General features: G+C 45.0%; 1 protein-coding gene across 3 annotated transcripts in view; it reads left to right on the plus strand.

Moving 5' to 3' along the window:
* The window catches only part of PPM1H (protein phosphatase, Mg2+/Mn2+ dependent 1H), a 305024-nt gene that overhangs the window by 253123 nt on the left and 29779 nt on the right, over positions 1-22122 (plus strand). For all 3 annotated transcript variants that reach the window (XR_004032267.1, XM_030822307.1, XM_003252730.4), the window contains exons 7-8: positions 855-918; positions 5051-5158. Coding sequence is in view for 2 of the 3 variants with exons in the window: in XM_030822307.1 (XP_030678167.1) it covers positions 855-918; positions 5051-5158 (172 nt within the window). In the remaining variant the exon portion in view is untranslated. The remainder of the gene's footprint in view (positions 1-854; positions 919-5050; positions 5159-22122) is intronic.

Here is a 22122-nt window from a genome sequence, read left to right on the forward strand (position 1 = left end):
GTAATAACTGCCACTAAGTGGGCTCTTACTAAGTGCAGGCTCTGTACTGAGCTCTTTGTATCCTGTGTATTGGCCTCATTGTACAGATGAGGAAACTGAGACTGAAAAAGGTGAAGCTACATGCTCAAGGTGATAAACAGCTATAACTGGGCTAACAATTGTTTGTTCGCTTGTTTGTTTTTTAACTTGGTTATAAGCAAAACTGCAAGACATGGTCTTCATCAGCTCTGTCCCTTTCATTTTACCCGCCTCTGCTGTGTAGGCCGTGGCACTGGAGGACCCTATCTGGAATAAACCACTGAGGCATAAACTGAAGGTTCTTTCTGTGTATTGAATGGCTACTTAAAAGCTATTGTGAAACAAAGAATGTTGCATATTATATAGAGGACAAACAGGCTCTAAAGATTTCTTCCCCAGCCATCCCAATACAAGGCTGTTTTGGTATAAACAACCCCTGAAGGTGAGAACTGGCTCTCGAAGCAGTTTCACACTCCATTCATCTCTGAGCTCTGCTGTTTCTCACAGTTTTGGATTCGTGATGAGAATACTGTTGCTGGGTCACTTCATTATTACACAGACCCTAAGGCCAGAAACCCATCTCCCCTTTTTGCTAATTATGCATATGCCAACTTATTTCCTCCCTCTTCGAGCATATAAAGACAGTATTTTCTGGTTTGGTAAAAGACACACACACACAATTCTGTAGGGAAAACATTTCCCTATAAAGAAAGAGGTAGTCAGTGTGGTGAGTGGATGGGGTCCCAGGGAAAATGAAATCCCCAGCAGTCGGTGTCAGGGCAGCAGGTCACTAATTGAGTGCAAACCTTTTTTAAAATGTTGTTTATCCCCTACAGGGCATACAAAACCATTGAGGATGAGGACTTGAAGTTCCCCCTTATATATGGAGAAGGCAAGAAGGTAGGCACGTGTGCTTCCCCTGGGTAGAGAGGACAGGGCTCTGTCCTGCCTTCGCTCCACATAGCCCGTGGCAGTCCATGTGTCCCACTCAGCAGCTTGTGATTTTATAGCCTTGACAGCTTGAAAGCATATCCCATCCATCATCCTTCAGGCCTCCTGTCTTCAGGGTCCAAGGAGTAGTGGGGGTGGAAGGTGGGCGGTGAGCAGAAGGGACTCAAGCCAATTTTGTGAAAATAAAGTCCCCCTTCCCAATCCATTTGAATAACTTTTTACAGTGTTTAAACATGAACCACTTTCACACACATCATCTCATTTATATCTGACAACAAGCAAGGAGGCAGGTCAAGCTGGCTGTGTTATATCCATCTGGCAGACGAGGCAGCTGGGACTATGAGGTGAAAACAGCTCAGGCAGATCACGCAGCCAAGCGAGGGGCAGCCGCGGACGTGGCGCTGTGGCTTTCTATCTGCTTCGCGCGGTCTCAGACTCCACCATGGAAGTTCAGACTTTGCAAGTCTGTTTGCCACTTGCCCCGTGGCAGAGAGTCCAAAGCATCACTGTAATTAGACCATAGGGTCACAGCAGCCAGAGCCCAGACTAAGGTAACAGAGACCATCATCAGCTCCCAGGGTTGCAGTCAGAATCCAGCACTGAACAGCACATTGTCGAACCAAAGAAAAGCTGTGGATCCTAAAGTGGTCTCTGACCAGAGGCCTGGAGGAGGTTGAATTCCTGGAGTGGAGAGCAAGAAGCTTGGAATCTATTTCCTAGTAAGAACAAACGCCTTCTGAATCATTGCATTCTTCCTCGGAACGCTAATACATTTCAACTCGGTGTGAAGCATTCCAAGTGAAAAATGTGGTCACACCGAGAAGAGTCTTCAACTGATATTTTTTCCAGCGTTCGATACGATAGTTTTTATCAAGAAGAACTGACTCACAGGAAAACCAAAGGATGCCTTCCATGGGCAGAGTGTGTGTGTGTGTGTCTGTGTGAGAGAGAGAGAGAGAGAGAGTGTGTGTGTGTGTGTGTGTGTGTGTGTGTCAGAGCAAAAACACGAGAACAAACATGATTAGGTTTTGGGCTCGGTGTAGACCAGCAGTGATTTCAATGCAAAAAGACATCTCAACAGAAGGAGGAATACCAAACACAAATATCTGATCCATGTAGGAATCATTTTTTAAACGAACATATCCCATTCATGAAAATGAACACCTTTCAAATCACCGTCTCTGGTTAAGAATCATGTCAGGGCTAATAGGTACTGTTCTGATATAAATATTTGTGCCTTTCGGTACAATGGGCACCATTAATGAGTATCATTCAGCCCAATGACCTATGCCTGCAGCTCCATTTCTTTGTGGAGCTGAGATTCTCTGTATTACCCTTTAATATCCAGTGAGTTCCAGTAAACTCAGGAGCACATCCTCTTATCCCTGTATCTCTAGTTCCTGTCTAGCCTGGTACCTGACATAAATGCATAAGTATTAAATAAGCTGTTCAGTTATGTTCAGTATACTTTCCTTAGTACAATAGGAAGATGGAATGATGTATTCTTGGAAGTTTATAGCAGTAAGATTTGAAGGAGCAAGAGTTTTCTAATTTTAGTATAAAGTTCAGTTCACCAAAACATCATGTTCCTCAAGCATTTCAGGTAATTTAAGCTTGATGGTCTTGTGATGGGCAGGTGGCAAGTTCTGTCCGTGTACCTGTTGGTCTATTTAAAAGCCACCATGTCTCCATTTTGCTTTTGTTGGTAGATACCACCCCTGTCTGAGGACTCCATGAGTTCTTGGAGCTCCTTCTGTATCCTGGACTGGGATTTTCCCTTTCTTCTCTGCGTACACATACCCAGAAGTTTCAGAGTACTTCTGTGGCCATTACTTCTCATTTTCTTTCCTCAGATGCTTTTAAAGACTGGTGTGGGTAACACCTGGATACTTTGTAAACAAGGTCGGTCACTAGCAGAAACATCAGATTTCTTTGGCTGGAAAGAGCACACAGAGAAGCTGCCATTTCAGGGAGGAGAGCAAGAGAGCCACAAGGGACTCAGAATTTTTCACATTTAGAGTTGAGCACTTCTTGGCTAGAAGGGAGCCAGTCCAGCCTCCCAGCAGGGCTGAGGGCCCCAGGCTTTGCTTTGCATCACTTTTTTTTTTTTTTTTTTTTGAGACATGGCATCAGGCTGGAGTAGGGTGGCACAATCTCGGCTCACTTCAGGCTCGACATCCCGGGATCAGGTGATCCTCCCACTTCAGCCTCCTGAGTAGCTGGGACTACAGGCACGTGCCACCACACTGGCTAGTTTTTGTATTTTTTGTAGTCAGGAGGTTTCACCACATTGCCCTGGCTGGTCTGAAACTCCTAGGCTCAAGTGATCCTCCTGCCTTGGACTCCCAAAGTGCTGGGATGTGTCCGGCTGTGTCTCGTGTCTTTATCCCCTCTGACCCTTGCCCTCAAAAAGGTGTCATGGTTTCATTTCTGCTTAATGTGAACTCTGCCTACCTTCTGAACCAAGGCTAGCTTCAAAATTCACAGCTCTGTTGAGAGTCTAGGATGAAGATGAAGACAATATATTAAATTGCAGTATTTCTTAGCATTTATTTACTTCATCCCCACTCATAGGAGGTAATTACTCTTGTCACCCAGGTAATAGAGTGAGGATTCAAGCTCAGGTCTTTGAACCATTTCACTACACTGGATATATTTTTTTTGATTAAGGGTTAGGACACTGCTTTCTTCCACCCAGGATGACTTTCACTCCATCCCTCTGTGTCGCCTGTTTTGATGCAATCCACCTTTCTGTGCTAAGTGCCACCTCCTCCGTGGAGCCTTCTCAGTAGAATTTTTACCTCCTCTAAACTGCATAACCCATTGTCTATGTGTTTTTCAGTACTTAACCATATTTTATGTGTTATTAATTAGACATATCCCTCTTATCTCCGTTACCAAGTTTCTTTTTTGTTTGTTTGTTTGAGACTGAGTCTCGCTGTGTCACCCAGGCTAGACTGCAGTGGCATGATCTCAATTCACTGCAACCTCCACCTTCCAGGTTCAAGTGATTCTCATGCCTCAGCCTCCGAGCAGCTGGGATTACAGGTGCCCACCACCATGCCCAGCTAAATTTTGTATTTTTCGTAGAGATGGGGTTTCACCATGTCAGCCAGGCTAGTCTTAAACTCCTGACCTCAAGTGATCCACCTGCCTCAGCCTCCCAAGGTGCTGGGATTACAGGCATGAGCCACCACACGTGGCCCCAAGTTTCTTTATAGTAGGGACGAGGCCTTAGACATTTGTGCCCCCACTACATGATGTAAGTACATAGTAGGTACCCAATAAATGTTTGGGTAAATCAGATCTTCAGCATAACAGGAGATATTTAAGCTGACTGTGTAGGCATTGGTGTAATAGTGTTGCTTCCTTGCACCATTCGAAAACAGTTCAGGATGAGATCTCAGCCCTGAGGTCTCTGTGTAGCTATGTCACAGCGCTGGTGACATTTTGTTCCTTTCCACCCAGAGGGAATTTGTGGAGATGTTAGCAGGATAGGTTATAGAGTTGCTAAGTTTCTTTTCTCCAGCCATAAAACATAATAGGTGAACTCTGGGAGGGCAAGAGCTACTTCTATTTTTACATCTTTTACTAGTACATATCACAGGACTAAGGACATAGCTGGTGTTGAGCAAATACTTGTACAGTGGATATGTAACAGAAAGATGGGTGGGTGTGTGGATGGATGGATGGATGGATGGATGGATGGATGGATGGATGGATGGATCCTATTAGGTTTGATATGAACTGATTTCTGCAGCTGTAGACATCATGCATGCATTGGAGTTAGTTTATTGGACATCCTTCCTTCCAGTCTCCAAAAAAGAAAGCTGAAAAGAAACAGCAGCAACCTGTCAAGCTTAAGATAATGGATAGAAAAAGCACTCCTCAAATACAGAAGTGATTTTGGTGAGCCCTTTCTTGGTAAGAGCTATCCACATATGTTAGCAGCAAGGGGCCTGGAAACATATCTGGGCAGGAGGAACTGGAAAATTGGTTGTTCCTAGCCCAGGCACCTGCACTGGGATGGGATGCTTTCACTGTGTGCATGTTTCTGATGACCCTCTGCTTATACTCCTAGGCCCGGGTAATGGCAACTATTGGAGTGACCAGGGGACTTGGGGACCATGACCTGAAGGTGCATGACTCCAACATCTACATTAAACCATTCCTGTCTTCAGCTCCAGAGGTACCGCATGAGGTTTTTGTTTATATTTTGTACAAGAAAACATTTTGGGCATTATGCCTCCTGTGACTCACACCCCATATCCAGACAGTAGCCAACTTGTATTATATGTACTTCCACTGTATCTCTCACGTCTGTGTCTTTTTCCCACTCCATTCTCACTTTGACTCTTCGGGTTCACACCCTCATCACCTCCTACCCAGGTGGCTGCACAGCCTCCTCCTGACATTTTCTAAGTCTGCCAATCCATGCTACATATTGCAGTCAGGTAAATTTTCCTTAAAAACTGACTCCTGGAAACCTTCAATGGCAGCGCAGGCATGGAGAGTAAAGCTCAGATTCCCATGCACTTGGTGTTCAGGGCTTATTATAATTTGGTCTGGACTTCTGTGATCTTTGTTCGTCTGCACCAGCCAAAATGAACTTGCTGTTTCCCTTACATGACCTTAGGTTTCCCATATTTGCTTAAACTATTCCTTTTGCCAAGAGTGCCCTTTCTCCCCAACTCCAAACATCCAAATTCTTTTTTTCTCTGGAGTTTAGCTTAGATGCTTTTTTATGGAGATTTCCCTGATTTCTTCCTTGCCCAACCAGAAGTAATGTCTCTCCCTACTTGGGATATACATAGAGCACCTTCCACTTACAGTGTTTTCACTGTCTGCCTTCGGTCACAGTTGTTTTGTTTTGTTTTGTATTTTGAGACAAAGTCTCGCTCTGTCGCCCAGGCTGGAGTGTAGTGGCATGATATCAGCTAACTGCAACTTCTGTCTCCTGGGCTCGAGTGATTCTCCTGTCTCAGCCTCCCGAGTAGCTGGGACTACAGGTGCACACCACCATACCCAGCTAATTTTTGTATTTTTAGTAGAGACAGGGTTTCTCCATGTTGGTTAGGCTGCTGTTGAACTCCTGACCTCAAGTGATCCACCTGTCTCAGCCTCCCTAAGTGCTGAGATTATAGGTGTGAGCTACCACACCCGGCCTGATCATAGTTATTCATGTATACCTTATCCCCTCGTTAGACTAATTACCTGAAGAGCTTCTGTCATTCAGCTGATGTTTAGAGAAGTTAATTTACAAACAAGTTGGTCATATATTTCGTTTAAAAATAATCATGTGTCTTACCATATAGGAAACAGTATCAATTTGTATGTTGACTTTCTGGATATATCATTTAGAAATTTTTTTGCTTCCAAATTATGGAAAAGTCTAACTGATAGTATTAGGTTGGTGCAAAAGTAATTACAGTTTTTGCCATTTTTAATTACTTTTGCAACAGCCTAAGAGTTTAAAGGTAAATTTTTTTCACTCAGTAAGAAGGCTGGAATCTGGTGGCTGCTGGTGTTGGTTCAGCACCTCCATTGCGTCAGGGCTGTAGCATCTCTGCATTTCTTTGACTTGCCCTTCATGGTTACAAGGTGGTGGCAGTAGGTCCAAGCCTGACATTTCTATGCAAAGATGGAAAGGAGGGGCAGCCTCTGTCCCAACAGATATTCACTTGCCTCTCACTGGCCAGAATTATGTTACATGACCTTCTAGCTGCAAGGGAGTTTGGGAGAGCAAGAGTTTTAACTCTCCCAATTTCGATAGTAGAAGGAAATCAGGAAGGCATAAGTCAGGAACCAACAGCATTTACTACAATGTGTAATTAAGGTTTTTTTTTCTTTTTTTTTCTTTTTTTTTTTTTGAGATGGAGTCTCACTCTGTTGCCCAGGCTGGAGTGCAGTGGTGCAATGTTGGCTCACTGCACCCTCCACCTCCCAGATTCAAGTGATTCTCCTGCCTCAGCCTCCCAAGTAGCTGGGATTACAGGTGGGCACCACCATGTCTGGCTAATTTTTGTATTTTTAGTGGAGACAGGGTTTCACCATGTTGGCCCTTGTGCTGGGATTACAGGCGTCAGCCACTGTGGCTTGCCTGTAATTAAGTATTAATTCCTTGGACTGGAAATGCTCAGAACATTTAGACATAACTCTATTTGCATGTACTTCCCAAGAGCAGGTGCTGTTTTAACAAAGACTATTTTGGTCAGAGGAAACAGAAACTTACTAGAGCTAACTCAAAAAAAAACAAAAAACAAAAACAAAACAAGAAAAAAAAACTGCAAGAAGGCTGGCTATGGTGGCTCATACCTGTAATCCCAGCACTTTGGGCGGCTGAGGCAGGAGGATCGCTTGAGACCAGCATGGGCAACATAGCAGGACCCTTGTTCCTACAAAAAGTAAAAAATTAGTTGGATGTGGTGGCACATGCCTGCCCCAGCTACTACTCAGAAGGCTGAGGTGAGAGGATTGCTTGAGCCCAGGAGCTCGAAGTTGCAGTGAGCCACGATTGTGCCGTGACACTCCAGCCTGGGAGGCAGAGTGAGACACTGACTCAAAAAAACAATAGTAATAATACTAGAAGAGATATTTATGGTGTCCATAAGCAGAACGATTGAACAGCCAGGCTTTATGGGAGAGTGATTTTGAAATCAAGGCAGCCCCTGCAAAGCCTCCACAGCAGAAAGCTCTCAGCCCTCACATGGAGTTCTGCCACTGATGTGGCCATCTACATTCTATATGGCTCTGCTACCAGTCAGCCCAGTTTCTCACTCTCCCAATTCCACATTTCCAGAGAGGAGTCTGGTTGGCCCAGTTCACCTTTTATATCAGACCAAAGTGACTTCCCAGCCTGTGTATTTGTCCCTTCAGATTGTATGTCCATTTCAGTACCCTTGATGGGCACAGTCACCTAGACCCACCACTTTGGCAGAGTTGGGAGCAGGGAGTGGTTTCCTTAGGGGTTTTTAGAGCTGGGCTGGCATCCATAGTACATGTAGATAAAAGGGACTAAGAAGCCACTGAAAGAGAAAACTCTAGTAAATGTTGGGCATGGAAGATACACACATTTCCTGGTATCACCCAGGATTTCAAGTGAGGTCAGCTCGGTAGAAATAATAATTACCATTTGTCAAAATTCTGCAAGTGTTCTCTCTTGAGTCCTCATAGCAATTCTGCATAATGAAGACCATGACTACATTAGGTGTCCAAAGTCCCTCCTAGAAGCTGGTGGATTCCTGGCCAACATCAGGATCCGTGAATTACTGCTAAAACTACTTCTCACCAGAGAAGAGCAATAAATGTCGGACCTCCAGCTCTCTTGTTGAATGCCACTGAGCACAGGGCTTGTAACTGGACTCATGGACTTTTCTATTTTCCCCCTTACGAGAGAGGCATTTGTCAGATAACTTAAATGTTGCCTTCACCTTTCTACTTTCCCAAAAGCATCCGTAAAGGTCTTGATTTTGCTCCTTAAAGCAAAGTAAAAACCTCCTTCTCCACCTCCCTTTCTCACATATACTTTTTATATAAAATGAGAAGCAGCAGCTCCACTTGGCTTGAAGGAGAATGCTCTCTATGCACTAGATTTGAGATCTTCCCATCCCTCTGCTACCGCAGATCTCAGGAAGGGACTGTAGGTTTAAAACTTGGGCCTGCACGGAAGACTCCCTGAGAACTCAGTAAGAATCCCAGGAGGTTGGTGAGAAACCTTATGTCACCTCGCTGAATGATACTGGTTTGTAGGGCACTGAGTTGGTCACTTCAGCATTCGTGGGAGTGGAGAGGATTTGGAAGGAAACTGTCAACCTCAGCAAAAATTTAAATGCTCTTAGAAAAGTTGTAGAGTTGAATAAAGTGTGGCAGTTTCAATAATAATAAAACTAATTGTTATTAACTACTTAGTCTGGGTGAGACAACATACCAAGTTTATTTTTAATTGACAAATATGTATATTGATGGGATATAGTGTAATGTTTTGATATATGTTTACATTATGGAATGACTACATTAGGCTAATTAACATATTCATCACTTCATATACTTAACATTTTTTGTGATGAGAACTTTTAAAATCTACTCTTAACAATTTAAAAATATACATTATTATTAACTGTGGTCATGATGCCATGCAATAGATCTCTAAAACTTATTCCTCCTGTTTAACTGAAACTTGGTATCCCTTGACCAACACCTCCCTATCTCCAGGCAACAAATTAAGGGTTTTACAGGACACATCTCATTTAATCTTCACAACAACACTGTGAGGTAAGTATAGCTATTATACCCAATTTACAGATTGGGAAATTGGAACCAAGAAAGTAAAATAACCCCCAAAGTTATACAGTTAATAAGTAGCAAGCTGGTACTTGTACCCAGGCCTATTTAATTAGATCAGCGTCTGTAGGGGAGAGAAGCCAAATTCAAGGAAATTTATCTGGTCAGTGTTTAGGGACCTACCAAGTACTGGTTCAAGGGGCTCTGATGAGGGCGCATTTGTCTTCAACCTAAGAGAGCAACTTTGTCTTGGGACCTTGGGGACCAGAGTTTCCCAGAGAAATACTATTGGCCTCAGACTGAAGTTGTGGAAAATGATGGTATAGTAGAAAGGGTAATTGGGAAAGACAGTAATGGCCTTTGTTGTGTGTGCAAACCCAGACCAGACAGAATTGTGCAAAGTAACACTGTGCACCTATAATTTAGCTTAATGGGTATGTAGTGCGTCTAAGATTCTCTTGCACAAGATTAAAATTGTTGTACATGTTAAATGTTTCCAGATGGAGTGGCCTCCACCAGAGCCACGAAGGGGTGGCTGGGGTGGGTGGAACTGTTAGAAGGGAAGCGGAAGAGCAGCTTGAATTGGCTACTATGGAGGGGAACACAAGGAAAGGAAAATAGGTACAAGGAACCCCCTGTCCACAATTTTTGGAGCAGGGAACCCCCTTTCCCTGGGTGGTAGTGATAAAAGCATTCACATGAGAAGTGGCCTCTGTTGGGAGCCTAGAAAGCTCGACTAACGTATTGAAACCACCTAAGGAAGAATAACTGACCCACTTCCTCTCTCATTCTCCCATCCCGAGCCCACCTTCTTTCTGTGACTCCCTAAGAACATTCCCCTGCTGTGCTCTGTCTCTGCCAGGCATGGATCTTCATTTCACATTTGGGTTCTACATTTCAAACCCAGCTCAGTCTGGTAGTTTTAACAGTTGTGGGGGTCTGGGGGTGGAATGTGTTTGAATTCTAAGAAAAAGGGCTCAAAAATCTTCTTGGAAATCAGCATTGTTCCCATTCATCATTGTGGCTCCTAATTCGATTTGATGAGTTAAATATAAATAAATCAAAAACATGTGGATCAAATTTATGTTAAAAAAAAAAAAAAAAAAAACTCACAGGGGTTTAAAAATTAGTGAAGGGTTTCTAGCCAAACACATTTTCAGTTTCGCTGAACACAAGGCGCTGGAAAAATCTCGAGTTTGCCAAACCCAAAGAGCAGCCGCCAGGTTTGCTGAGCTTCCCTCAAACCTTCCCCAGTCTAAGGCAGGGATTTGTGGCCAAGAACTGAATTCCAAGAGAGGCCCTCACCACCAGTCGAGCACAGGCCTGTTCTCTGGAAGTGTGGGTTGAGTGTAGGGGATGTTTTGACTCCCCTGTATCCTACAGTACCTGTTTTTTTCTGCCTAACAGCATAGGGTGCAGCCTCTCCCCCAGCATAAGGAAAACGGTCCCAGCCGGGTCCCCCATCCTCTTGCTTAGTGAAGTTTGCCATTCAACTTTTTTATACTGTCCTAAAAGAGTTCAGTGGAGAAGGAAAGGACTTGTTAACTCAAACGCACTGGAGCCCAGGCTCTCCTCACATTCTTCTTTCTCAGCAATTCTCCCACTCCCAGTCCAGCACACATCTCATGTTCTGTAACTCAGACAGCCCAGCACAGGCCAGCAGCCCAAACCTCCAGATGTTCTCTGTGCCACACCCCTTCTTGGCCAGTGACAGGCCCTCCGTAGAGCTAGGATTCTTCTTAATTTCACCCTTCTTTCTAGCCTCCACTCAAAGACTGTGCTGTTGCCTTTAGCCCCATTTTGGGCTCTTGGAAAAACAAGGCCTTCTCTATTTGGGGCCAGTTTGCGGAGCCAGCTCACTCCTCAGCTCAGCAAGCCCCCTTCCCGCCCCTGCTAGACTGAACCACAGGGGCCCAATTTTATTTCTGCTTCATTTTTCCTTTCCTTGGTTATCAAGATTCCTATCAGCTATTTTTTATAACTCCAGATCACTTATTTAGCTCACTCTTGATTTTCTAAAATCTAGATTTTCTTTTTCTTTTATCTGAAACACCTTTAAAAGAACAAAGACCTGAGACTGTAGTATCTGAATTCCAACCCAACACCAGTGTTACCAGAGCAATCACAGCCTGTCTTTTCTCTTCCTTAAGGTGGGGTAAAAATCCCTATGTTGACAAGTAGTTAGGAAAAGCAAATGAGAACATCAGTGAAATTGCCTGGCACAAGATGTGGTACATGGTCAGAGATAGTAAATATTAGTCTTCCTTCCCCACCGGCTTCTGGAAGTCTTCACACTTAAAGATTCCTTGTATTCACTTTCATATGAATAGAGAATGGGCCAGGCACAGTGGATCATACCTGTAATCCCAGCATTTTGGGAGGCCAAGGCGAGAGGATCATTTGAACCCAGGAGTTCAAGACCAGCCTGGGCAACATGGAGAAAACCTTGTCTCTACAAAAATAATAATAATAATAATAATAATAATAATAATAATAATAATAATAATAAATTCTCCCAAATGTAGTGTCTATAAATAATAAATTTATAAATAATAAATTAGTGGTACCTGCCTGTAGTCTCAGCTACTGGGGATACTGAGGTGGGAGGATCGCTTGAGCCTAGAAGGTCGAGGCTGCAGTGAGCCATGACTGTACCACTGCGCCCCAGCCTGGGTGACAGAGAAAGACCCTGTTTCCCACCACCCCTCCCCATGAAAAAGAGAGAGAATGAAGGCCAGGCACAGTGACTCACGCCTATCATCTCCACGCTTTGGGAGGCTGAAGTGGGAGGATCACCTGAGCCTAGGAGTTCAAGATCAGCTTGGACAATAAAATGAAACCCTGTCTCTACAAAAAGTTTAAAAATGATCAGGGCATCGTGATGCACGCCTGTAATCTCAGCTACTCGGGAGACTGAGGCCAGAGAATCACTTGAGCCCAGGAGTTCAAGGCTGCCTTGAGCTGTGATCACACCACTGCTCTCAAGCCTTGGTGACAGAGTGAGACCTTGTCTCTTAGAATTCCTACGTTTTTTGGGATTCCCCCATTTTCTCCCATGAAAACATGAACAATATTTAACACGTTTACATCTTAACATTTATAGTCTTCTGATTCTGGGTGACTTTTTATGCCCAAGCCAAAATCCCATTTGGAGAAAGAACATATTTTGTTGTATTTTGTGCTTTCTACAGTCTGGCCCATTCATCAGAAACAATATTGGTGCATACTGACATGGGAAAATGGCTGTGCCATCTGAAGTGAAGCAGAACGTGATTGTTCATACAGAGTGTGATGATATGCAGAAAAAAGCGTATATGCATAGCCGAAAGTCTTGAAGTTTTAAAAAATGGTAACAGTAATTCTATTTGGAAGAGGAAGAAAAATTTGTTTTAAAGAATTCCCTGGACCCCTCAAAAAAACCTGGAGGCCGTATAATATGGTGGTTAAAAAACTTAGACTGGTAATCAATCTTGACTTCAAGCTCTATCGCCGCACTTACTAAGTGACCTTGAAAAAGTACTTCCCTGGATCTCAGCTTCCTGTTTGGTGAAAAAGGACAATAGAGTTGTTATACTAGGGAAGCCAAGGAAAAAACTAAATGACATATGAAGTACTTAGCACAAAACCTGGCATAATAAATATTGGTTCCTAGCTCCTCTTCCTACTCTATCACAACCACAAAATTTCATTGGTTCTTTCCATAGGTATCATGAGTCCAGTGGTGTTTACTGAGTAGAGCACTGGGGAACGTATCTTCAAGGAATTCAAATTTGTGGCTAGTTAGATGGTTAGCCAAAGAACAATGAGCCACAAAGCATGTGTTTCTTGCTTTCTAAGGGACTACAGGATTTGGATATAGGAGGGAGAACTATATAATCTAAAGAAGAAGAGATGAGATAGGACAATTTTTTTTTTAAAAGAAAGGAAGAAATCGTCTAGTGTGAAATAAAATTTGCCTTATGGGGTCATTTGAGTTTGAAAGATTAGCTTGAAGGGCTGTTAGCTCTAATAAAGCTAATTACCCCAGAGGTCCTTGAACTGGACCTAAGGCAGTAGATAATGTCTTCAGCAAGAGGAGTATCTTAGCCATAACCACGGGAGATGGGGGAGCTGCAGACAGGGCAGTCATTGCAGGACTGAGACTGTGGCAGTGAGGAGCTGAACTGGGAAAGGGACCGTGGAAACTAAAAGGTAGCACAATGAGGCAGCCTGGATTTAGAGGATGAAGCCAAGTAAAATTTGAAAAACAAGACTTCGCTTTCCAGCCTATGTGAAAGGAAGAATGGTGGTACTTGTTGAGGTCTAAAGAGGAAAAAATAGGCCTTTTTTGCTGTAAGTTTTCTGAACCAATTAAAAAGATGGACACTGGAGTCTGGGGTCAAAATAACTTTATAACTAATAACTAGTATAAAGTTAGATTGGTTTGGTTAAAATGGTTTGGATTTGAGACCAAAATGGAGTTCTCATTCCTCTCCTCTAGCCCCCAAATCAAACCCGTGGAACAGCTGTGGGCTCTCATCTCCCAATCCCAGAGCGGGAGGGTCTTCCTAGTATTTACCGGCTGGAGGACAGGAGCAGAGGGAACAAGCACCACTTACAGACAAATAGGGACCACAGAAATAACTCCAGGGAGGTCATTGTCCCATGTCTCATCTTTCCAGTCTTATTGGGATAGAGGGCATGCAAGACTTATATCCCAACACAATTCCTCTGTGCCTTTTTTGATTACAAAACAAACCTCCTCCAAAACTTAGAGGCTTTGCAGACCAATTTCTGATTCTCTTTCATAGTTCTGTTGGTTGACTAGGCTCAGTTGGGTGGCTCTCCCTTAGGACCTCTCACATGGCCAAAGTCGGATGTGAGTTGGGGCTGGGGTTGTCTGAAGACCTGTCTGGGCTGGAAGTCCAAGATGGCTTTCTCACGTGTTAATGTTGGCTGTCAACTGGGAGTTTAGCTGAGGCAGCAATACGTGGCCTCTCCAGGTGGTTTTGACTTCCCAGAGCATGGCAGCTGGATTCTGAGAGGAAATATTCTAAGAGTGGGTGGTTCAAGAATCCCAGATAGGCATGGTGGCACGTAGCTATAGTCCCAGGTACTCGGAGGCTGAGGTGGGAAGATTGCCTGAGCCCAGGAGCTCAAGGCCAGCCTGAGCAACATAGTGATAGCCCATCTTGAAAGAAAGAAAGGAAGAAAGAAAGAGAAAGCAAGAGAGAGAGAGGAAGGAAGTAAAGGAAGGAAGGGAGGGGAAGGAAAGGGGAAAGAGGAAAGAGGGAACGAGAAAGAGAGAGAGAGAGAGAAGGGGAGAAAGAGAGAAAGGGAGAAAGGGAGAAATGAATATAGTCTCAGGCAGAATGAGCAAGGCTTCTTAAAACCTAGCCTAAGAAGTCCCAGAACATCATCACTGCCACATTCTGTTGGTCAAGGAAATCTCTAAGGCCAGTCCATGTTTGAAGATAGGGGAATTGGATCCACGTCTTGATGTAAAGAATAACATGCTTGTACAGGGAGGGAAGGAATTGATGGCAGTCATCCTGGAGACAGACACTCTATCACAGGCTTCCTGTAGAATTGCCCTCCCTGCTGTGCAATCTTGAGGGTGAAACTAATAATCATCTGTCTTTCCAGGACTAAGTAATATAAGTTGATGAGTTAGCTGTTTAGCTAATTAAGAAAGGAAATCTAGTTTGCAGTGTAAAGGCAGATTTACAAAGAAGCTAATTAAACTTGAGTATTGGGGACCTTCGCCCTGATCAGCCCCTGTGAGTTCTGATTGTTGCCGGAAAATGTAGACAGGCTGTTTCCGATGAAGAGGAGAAGCCAGGTTGCAATCAGGAAACATTTATGTAAACATTTCTCAAAGGAAAGGGACCTCAGCTTCCAGGATTCCAGTAATATGTTGTAATTTTTTTCTCATTAATAAACATTCACATTAGTACCTAAATTTGTATTCATAATTACTTTTGTATTCTTAAAGAGAGCCCCCAAAATTACATAAACCTCAGACCTCACAAAACATGTATCCCCCTGCAAAAAGGGAAAATGAGGAGTTCTAAGGATACTTTGTTAGGCTAAAGCATTGATATTAGACAGCCTTCTTGATCCACTCTCCAGTATTGCATATCTGTAATATCTCGTACTTCTGTGTTCTCAATTAGCATGGCACACCCTTGGGGGCGATTTGCCCCCCACCACCACCGCCACCACTTTGAATATATTTGGGGATGAAATCACATTAAAATTTACAAGCGGCCAGGCATGGTGGCTCACACCTGTAATCCCAGCACTTCGGGAGGCTGAGGCGGGCAGATCATGAGGTCAAGAGATCGAGACCATCCTGGCCAACATGGTGAAACCCTGTCTTTACTAAAAATACAAAAATTAGCTGGGCATGGTGGCGCATGCCTGTAGTCCCAGCTACTCGGGAGGCTGAGGCAGGAGAATCACTTGAACTCAGGAGGCAGAGGTTGCAGTGAGCCGAGATCTCGCCACTGCATTCCAGCCTGGCGACAGAGCGAGACTCCATCTCAAAAAACAAGGAGTATACAGGCTGGGTGTGGCAGCTGCTGCCTGTAATCACAGAACTTTGGGAGGCTGAGGCGGGCGGATCACCTGAGGCCAGGAGTTCAAGACCAGCCTGGCCAACATGGTGAAACCCTGTCTCTACTAAAAATACAAAAATTAGTCATGGTGGTGCATGCCTGTAATCCCAGCTGCTTGGGAGGCTAAGGCACGAGAATAGCTTGAACCCAGGAGGCAGAGGCTGCAGTGAGCTGAGATCACGCCATTGCACTACAGCCTAAGCAACAGAGTAAGACTCTGTCTCAAAAAGAAAAAAAAAAAGTATGCAGAAGCTACTTTCTTTGATTCTGGTATATTCTCACCTTACATGGGAGAGACTTCATGATGTGACCTGTCCATCTCCATCTCTAACTCTCAGGTCTGGCTATAAAAATCAGTTGTGTGCATCTATGTGTCATTTACATGGCTTGTTCTCATTTGGCCAATGACTTGAGATTTGCCAACCAGCTATTTGAATAAAACTTGAGATTTACTCTGACACACACCAAAAAACTAACTTAGCAACTCACAATAATTCATGGTCACACAACAGAAACCAACCTGTATGTGTCAAACATTTCCTGTCATTGGAGATTGTTGCCCTCTGATCCCCTCCTGAAAAATAATAATTTCTTTTTTTTTTTTTTTTTTTTTTTTTTTTTGAGACAGAGTCTCACTCTCTCACCCAGGCTGGAGTGCAGTGGCATGATCTCGGCTCACTGCAAGCTCCGCCTCCTGGGTTCACGCCATTCTCCTGCCTCAGCCTCTCTGAGTAGCTGGGACTACAGGCGCCCACCACCACGCCTGGCTAATTTTTTGTATTTTTAGTAGAGACGGGGTTTCACCGTGGTCTCAATCTCCTGACCTCGTGATCCGCCCGCCTCGGCCTCCCAAAGTGCTGGGATTACAAGCGTGAGCTACCGCGCCCGGCTGAAAAATAATAATTTCATCTAGATGTTTCAGTTAAATATGCTATATCTTTTTTATATTTATTGCATTAGTGTGTATAAGAATATTTAGAAGTTGGTGTCAAAAATGCAAATCCTGGGCGTGGTGACTCAATGCCTGTAATTCTAGCACTTTGGGAGACCAAGGCGGGAGGTTGGCTTGAGCTCAGGAGTTTGAGGCCAGCATAGGCAACATAGTGAGACCGTATCTCTAAAAACAACACAAAACTTAGCCAGGCATGGTAGTGTGCACCTGTAGTACCAGCTACTTGGGAGGCTGAGGTGGGAGGATCGATCATTTGAGCCTGGGAGGTGAAGGCTGTGGTGGGAAATTGTGCCAGTGCACTACAGCCTGGGCAACAGAGCAAGACCCTGTCTTTGAAAAAGAAGAAATGCAAATCCCTGGAATCCACTTCCTGAAAATCTGAATCACTAGATCTAGGATGAGTTCTAAACATTTTTACATTTTGGATAATTCTGAAGCAAGTGATCCAAAGACCACTGTTTGAGAAACAGATAATGTCACAGGATCTTTAGCGTATTGCTTCACTAGCCAGAAACCACTGTGGCTGGTGGCGTCTTTGCCCAAGTTTTGCTTGGGCCCACTGGGCCTGTTCTGCCCACTCAGCCTGGCAGGCTGCACTCAGCTTTTGCTACCAGCCCAGACCCCATGCCTGCCAAGAGCAAGCCAGGCACAGAGCAGTGAGGGGTGTGTGAGCAAGTAAGCAAGTATGGGGTTCAGCCACTACGCACATCCAGACATACCACCTGTGGCACCCCAGCACAGGCACCGGCTCCCTGCCATGGCTGAACCAGGCATACCACTGTGGCCGCCAGGAAACATGGTGGTGCCTGAAAGCTTGGAGGCACCAGGAACTGTAGAGCCCCAAAGAGGGGTGTCACAGTCCTGGCTCGGGGGAGCTCCTAAGTCTGGGTTCCCCGAAGGGCCATGGCTCTTTCCTCCTCTCTTCTCTCCTCCTCATTGCCTGCAGTGTGGCAAGAGGGAGGTGTGTTTCAGCCCTGTTTGTGTTACAACTCTTTCAGTCCCACCATTCAGTGGGTCCTGAGTTCTTGTCCCACGTCCAGGAAGAATGAGGTACATGGGCAACTGGAGGGTGAGCAAGGTGAAGAGGTGCTTTATTGAGTGATAGTACAGAGCTCAGGAGACCTGAAGTGGGTAGCTTCTTTCTACAGGCAGGTCATCCTGATGAGTGCAGCCCTCAGTGGAGAGGAGACCCAAAATGGGTAGCTCCTATCTGCAGGCAGGTTGTCCCATTGTCTCTGTGAGTCTGGCTGAGTCTGGGGTTTTTACAGGCTTCAGAAGGGAGGAAGTGCATGCTGATTGCTTCATGGGTGGCCATGAATGGGCCAGAAAAGCACCGTAAGTTCTCACTCCAGGCCGTGGACTCCACCTGGAACTGACAGCCTGGCTCCCATGCTTCAAGTCATCCCTGGCTTGAAGGTGCTGCTTTACTGGGGACCTGCCCCTTTCCCACCTGGAACCTATGTGCTTCCTGCTGCCATCAACATGTCATCCATGACACCCTGGCTGTCTGCATCAAGAGGTGCCTGCAGGCCCATCTTGAGCCACCCTCAGCCCTTCCCCTCGGCCTCCCTCCCCTGCTCGGTGGTGACCAAAGTCCAGAGGTGGCTGAGGTGGCAGGGGACTGGCGTGTCAGTGCTGCCCCAAGCCCCCACACACCCGGCCGGGTCACGACAGTGACCAGGCTCAGCGACAACTTTGCTCCACACTGGAGTAGGCACTGGGAGCTGAGAAAGGCCAGGCAGCAGGAGCAGACACTTCCAAGCCTGCAGGGGCAGGGGGACTTCCAAGGCACCCAAGAGCATAGGGATGCCTGGGTCTGCAGCCATGGTTGGGTGGCTGCACCTGCACCCAGGAGGACAGGGCTCCTGTCCCACCAACTTGGGAGATCCCACCTGTTCCCAGCTCCCACCAGCTCCATGGAGCACACAACCCTGGCTGTGCCACCCCTGCTACAGCCAGCATCTTTGCAGCGGCTGCTCCAGACAGGCTGCTACTGCCATCAATAAGCTTCTTCACTGTGCTGCAGGAACTTGCTTTACAGTCCTAAAATGGGTTTGTGATACATCCATATTGTAGTCCCAGATTGTGTGAAGCAGCACCTTCAAGCCAGGGATGACTTGAAGCATGGAAGCCAGGCTGTCAGTTCCAGGTGGAGTCCACGGCCTGGAGTGAGAGCTTATGGTGCTTTTCTGGCCCACTCATGGCCACCCATGAACCAATCAGCGTGTACTTCCTCCATTCTGAAGCCTGTAAAAACCCCAAACTCACAATGCATGTGGCTCATGCCAGGCTGGTGGGTTAAGGATATGATATACCTCATTCTGCACTTGAACAGCTGTGTCCTGGGCTTCTTACTACCAGAACAACTGCAATCAGCGGGATTGACTTTGTCACACAGCAAATATCCCACAGTTTACCCGTGGTGATTGTATCTCCCTTTCTAAGGCAGCATGTATAATAGCTTGCTCGCTTGCTCTTGAGATCTCTGAAAACCCTCTGTGGCGAAGAGTCCTGTGAAGTAGTGACACTGATTCTTTCAGTCCCAATGGCCAGAAGTAGCGGTCATTTTATTATTTGTCAGGTGACCATCTTAACCCCTCAACCAAGAATTTTCAAGAATCAAAGGGGGCACTATTAATAATTATGCTGGAAAAACAGGCGCAAACCAAAACTGTTGGAGCAAACAGGGATGTGTGGTCACTCTCTGCCTCACCTGCCTCCTGGGTGGACTTGAGGCAACTGGGTTCATCTGTTCTGCACCGTCATGTTTGCATTCACAGGCTGGGATTTCTTCTGATGCTTATCTTTGCAAATGGGCATTTTTATGAAGATAGACTTAAAATAATTATTGAGCTATGTTGAAGCCCATTCATTCACTAATTCATTCAATGGTCCTTTGGATTTAGTGGTGAACAAACCATTGGAAACCCAGAGAATTGTTAAGGTGCCAGGCCTTGTGTGTAAAAAATGTAATGTTTATGCAGTAGCAGCTAGGCATTGGTTATACCTTCAGGCTCTCTGCACAATGCCTCATATTTTAGCTGGTTTAGAAAGAAACTTTTTGAGCTATCCTACCGTATTTACCCTCCAAAGTCAAGTGTTTGGTCTGCAGACTCCAAAAAACAAACTCTCAAGAATATCTATGGCATATTTCAAGTATAAATTTATACCTGCAGCCAAAACAGCTCCTTTTGCATAGTAGGAGCAGCCAACATATTTGTAACACTTCAGTGTCACTGGATTCACTTGCAGCCCAACGTTCTGAAGTCCTGTGGTCAGTCACATCAAAGCCTGATGCTGTGATGAGAGTCAGAGGATCTTGGAGCCATGAGCAGCCCCAGTGGCCACCTAGGCCTAACCTCTCATTTCACAGAGACGGGAGATTTGAGAAGTCCAGCCTCACCCTCCCTACTCCCCAGGGGACATCCGGTACTGTAGCCAAACCAAGCGAGTTAAAGCTGCCCAAACACACCAGCCCTTTCTCACATCCCCAGGCTTTGGCCCCTGCAGCTTCCTCTTCGTGTAAGGCATACGATGTCCAGCTCGTCCATCCAAGGAATCGGTACCCCACTTACCTTCGGTATTCCCAGCAGATGGTCTGTAAGCTTTGAAACTGAATGAATAAAGCGATTTTGCCTAATGCAGAGGTGGGTTTCAAACCCAAGTCTTCTGCCACCAAATTCAGTGTTTGTTTCATGACATCAAGTAAAGTAGATAGAATACTACAGAGAATTTGGGTGTAGTCTTGGTGGCCTGCTGGAATGCCAATCTTGAAATGATCTACCTGGTTTATAGGGCTGCAGGAAGTGTGCTGGTGTTTTATTTTCTTCTTGTCATAAGTGTCATATCCAAAGATCGATAGGTTGAGCTGTTGGGTTGGACACATGAAATAGAGGGGATAAGATTTCATCTCTTTATTTCCCACCAACTATTGGCAGCCTTTACCTTGGGAACCACCTTGGCTATTTCTGCCAGGAAACACTATTGAGAGCTCCAGTCACTGCTATTTTAAATGAGACTTTGGGCATTGAATCCTCAGTTCCCCTGAGCCCACTCTTAATCCTTTCCTTCTACCAACTAGATGATATTCAGATGTGGTTGCCCTGAGATCAGTGCCATAAAAGAATTAAAATTGGCAGTTCCCTTCCACAGTATTTGATCTTAATTACAGCTTTGTGAGAGAAGTAGAGCAGTTGTTATAATATTTCCTTTTTCTTGTGTTTTTCAGTTTTTAAAAAATGATTTCAGAGATAGGAAAATTGAGCGCTAGGCCAGGTGCAGTGGTGTGTACATGTAATTCCAGCACTTTAGATGGCCAAGGTGGGCAGATCTCTTGAGCTCAGGAGTTTGAGATCAGCCTGGGAAACATGATGAAACTCGTCTCTACAAAAAGTAAAAAAGTATAGGTAGTGTGCGCCTATAGTCCCAGCTACTTGGGAGGCTGAGATGGGAGGGTTGCTTGAGTGTGGGAGTTTGAGGCTGCAGTGAGCCAGAATTGTGCCACAGCACGCCAGCCTGGGCGACACAGCAAGACCTTGTCTCAAAAAAAAAAAAAAAAAAAAAAAAAAAAAGACTGGTTCTTCTCAAGTCACAAAGCTTGTTAGAAGCAGAGACCTGAAGGAAGGCTTCTGATAACAAGGGCAAGCCTCTTTCTCTTCCACAAAGCCAGTCCTGAGCTGCAGGAGCTCATTGTCCTACATTGAGTACTTAAAAGGGAAAAACCAGTTTGGAGAATCTGCTGAACTGATCAAGACATAAAAGCTGTGAGGGCATCCTAGAGAAGCGGCGGAGATTTGGCAAATGGAAGAATTGATGGATTCTTTTTAAAAGTAGCTTTAAGAAGCCAGAGTCAGCTTATAGTGGTATGAGCCCTCCTAACATGCCACCGAAATATCATCAGTAATAAGGCAAAGATGGGAGCAAGTATTACACAAACGCTGAAACAGCAGCCTGCAGCCGAGCCCTAAGCAGAGGTGCTGTATTAAAGAGTTGCCTGTCACAGGCTCCTGTGTAAAATAAGCGCCCAATGTTGACATTAAGGACATCTCTAAGTGCTCTGAAGCTGAGGGCTGCGTGAGAGCAGTCAGCACTTGGCTCGTTCAGAGCACATTAGTCAAGGTTCTTGTTTGCCCTCAGACTTATTCCTGCTCCTCCACGCTGAATGTTTATCGGCAGCTCCACTGAAAACAAGGGAAGAAAAGGAAAGAGTTTGCCACTTCTGTTATGTATCAGCACATTACATTTTTGTGACGATTTGGAAGTGTCTCAGTTAACAAACTAAATCTGTTGGATCACCGTGAAATGAGGGGGTCTTCTGAAAGT

Source organism: Nomascus leucogenys, chromosome 11 (assembly GCF_006542625.1).
Source record: "Nomascus leucogenys isolate Asia chromosome 11, Asia_NLE_v1, whole genome shotgun sequence".
NCBI classification, from domain to species: Eukaryota; Metazoa; Chordata; class Mammalia; order Primates; family Hylobatidae; genus Nomascus; species Nomascus leucogenys.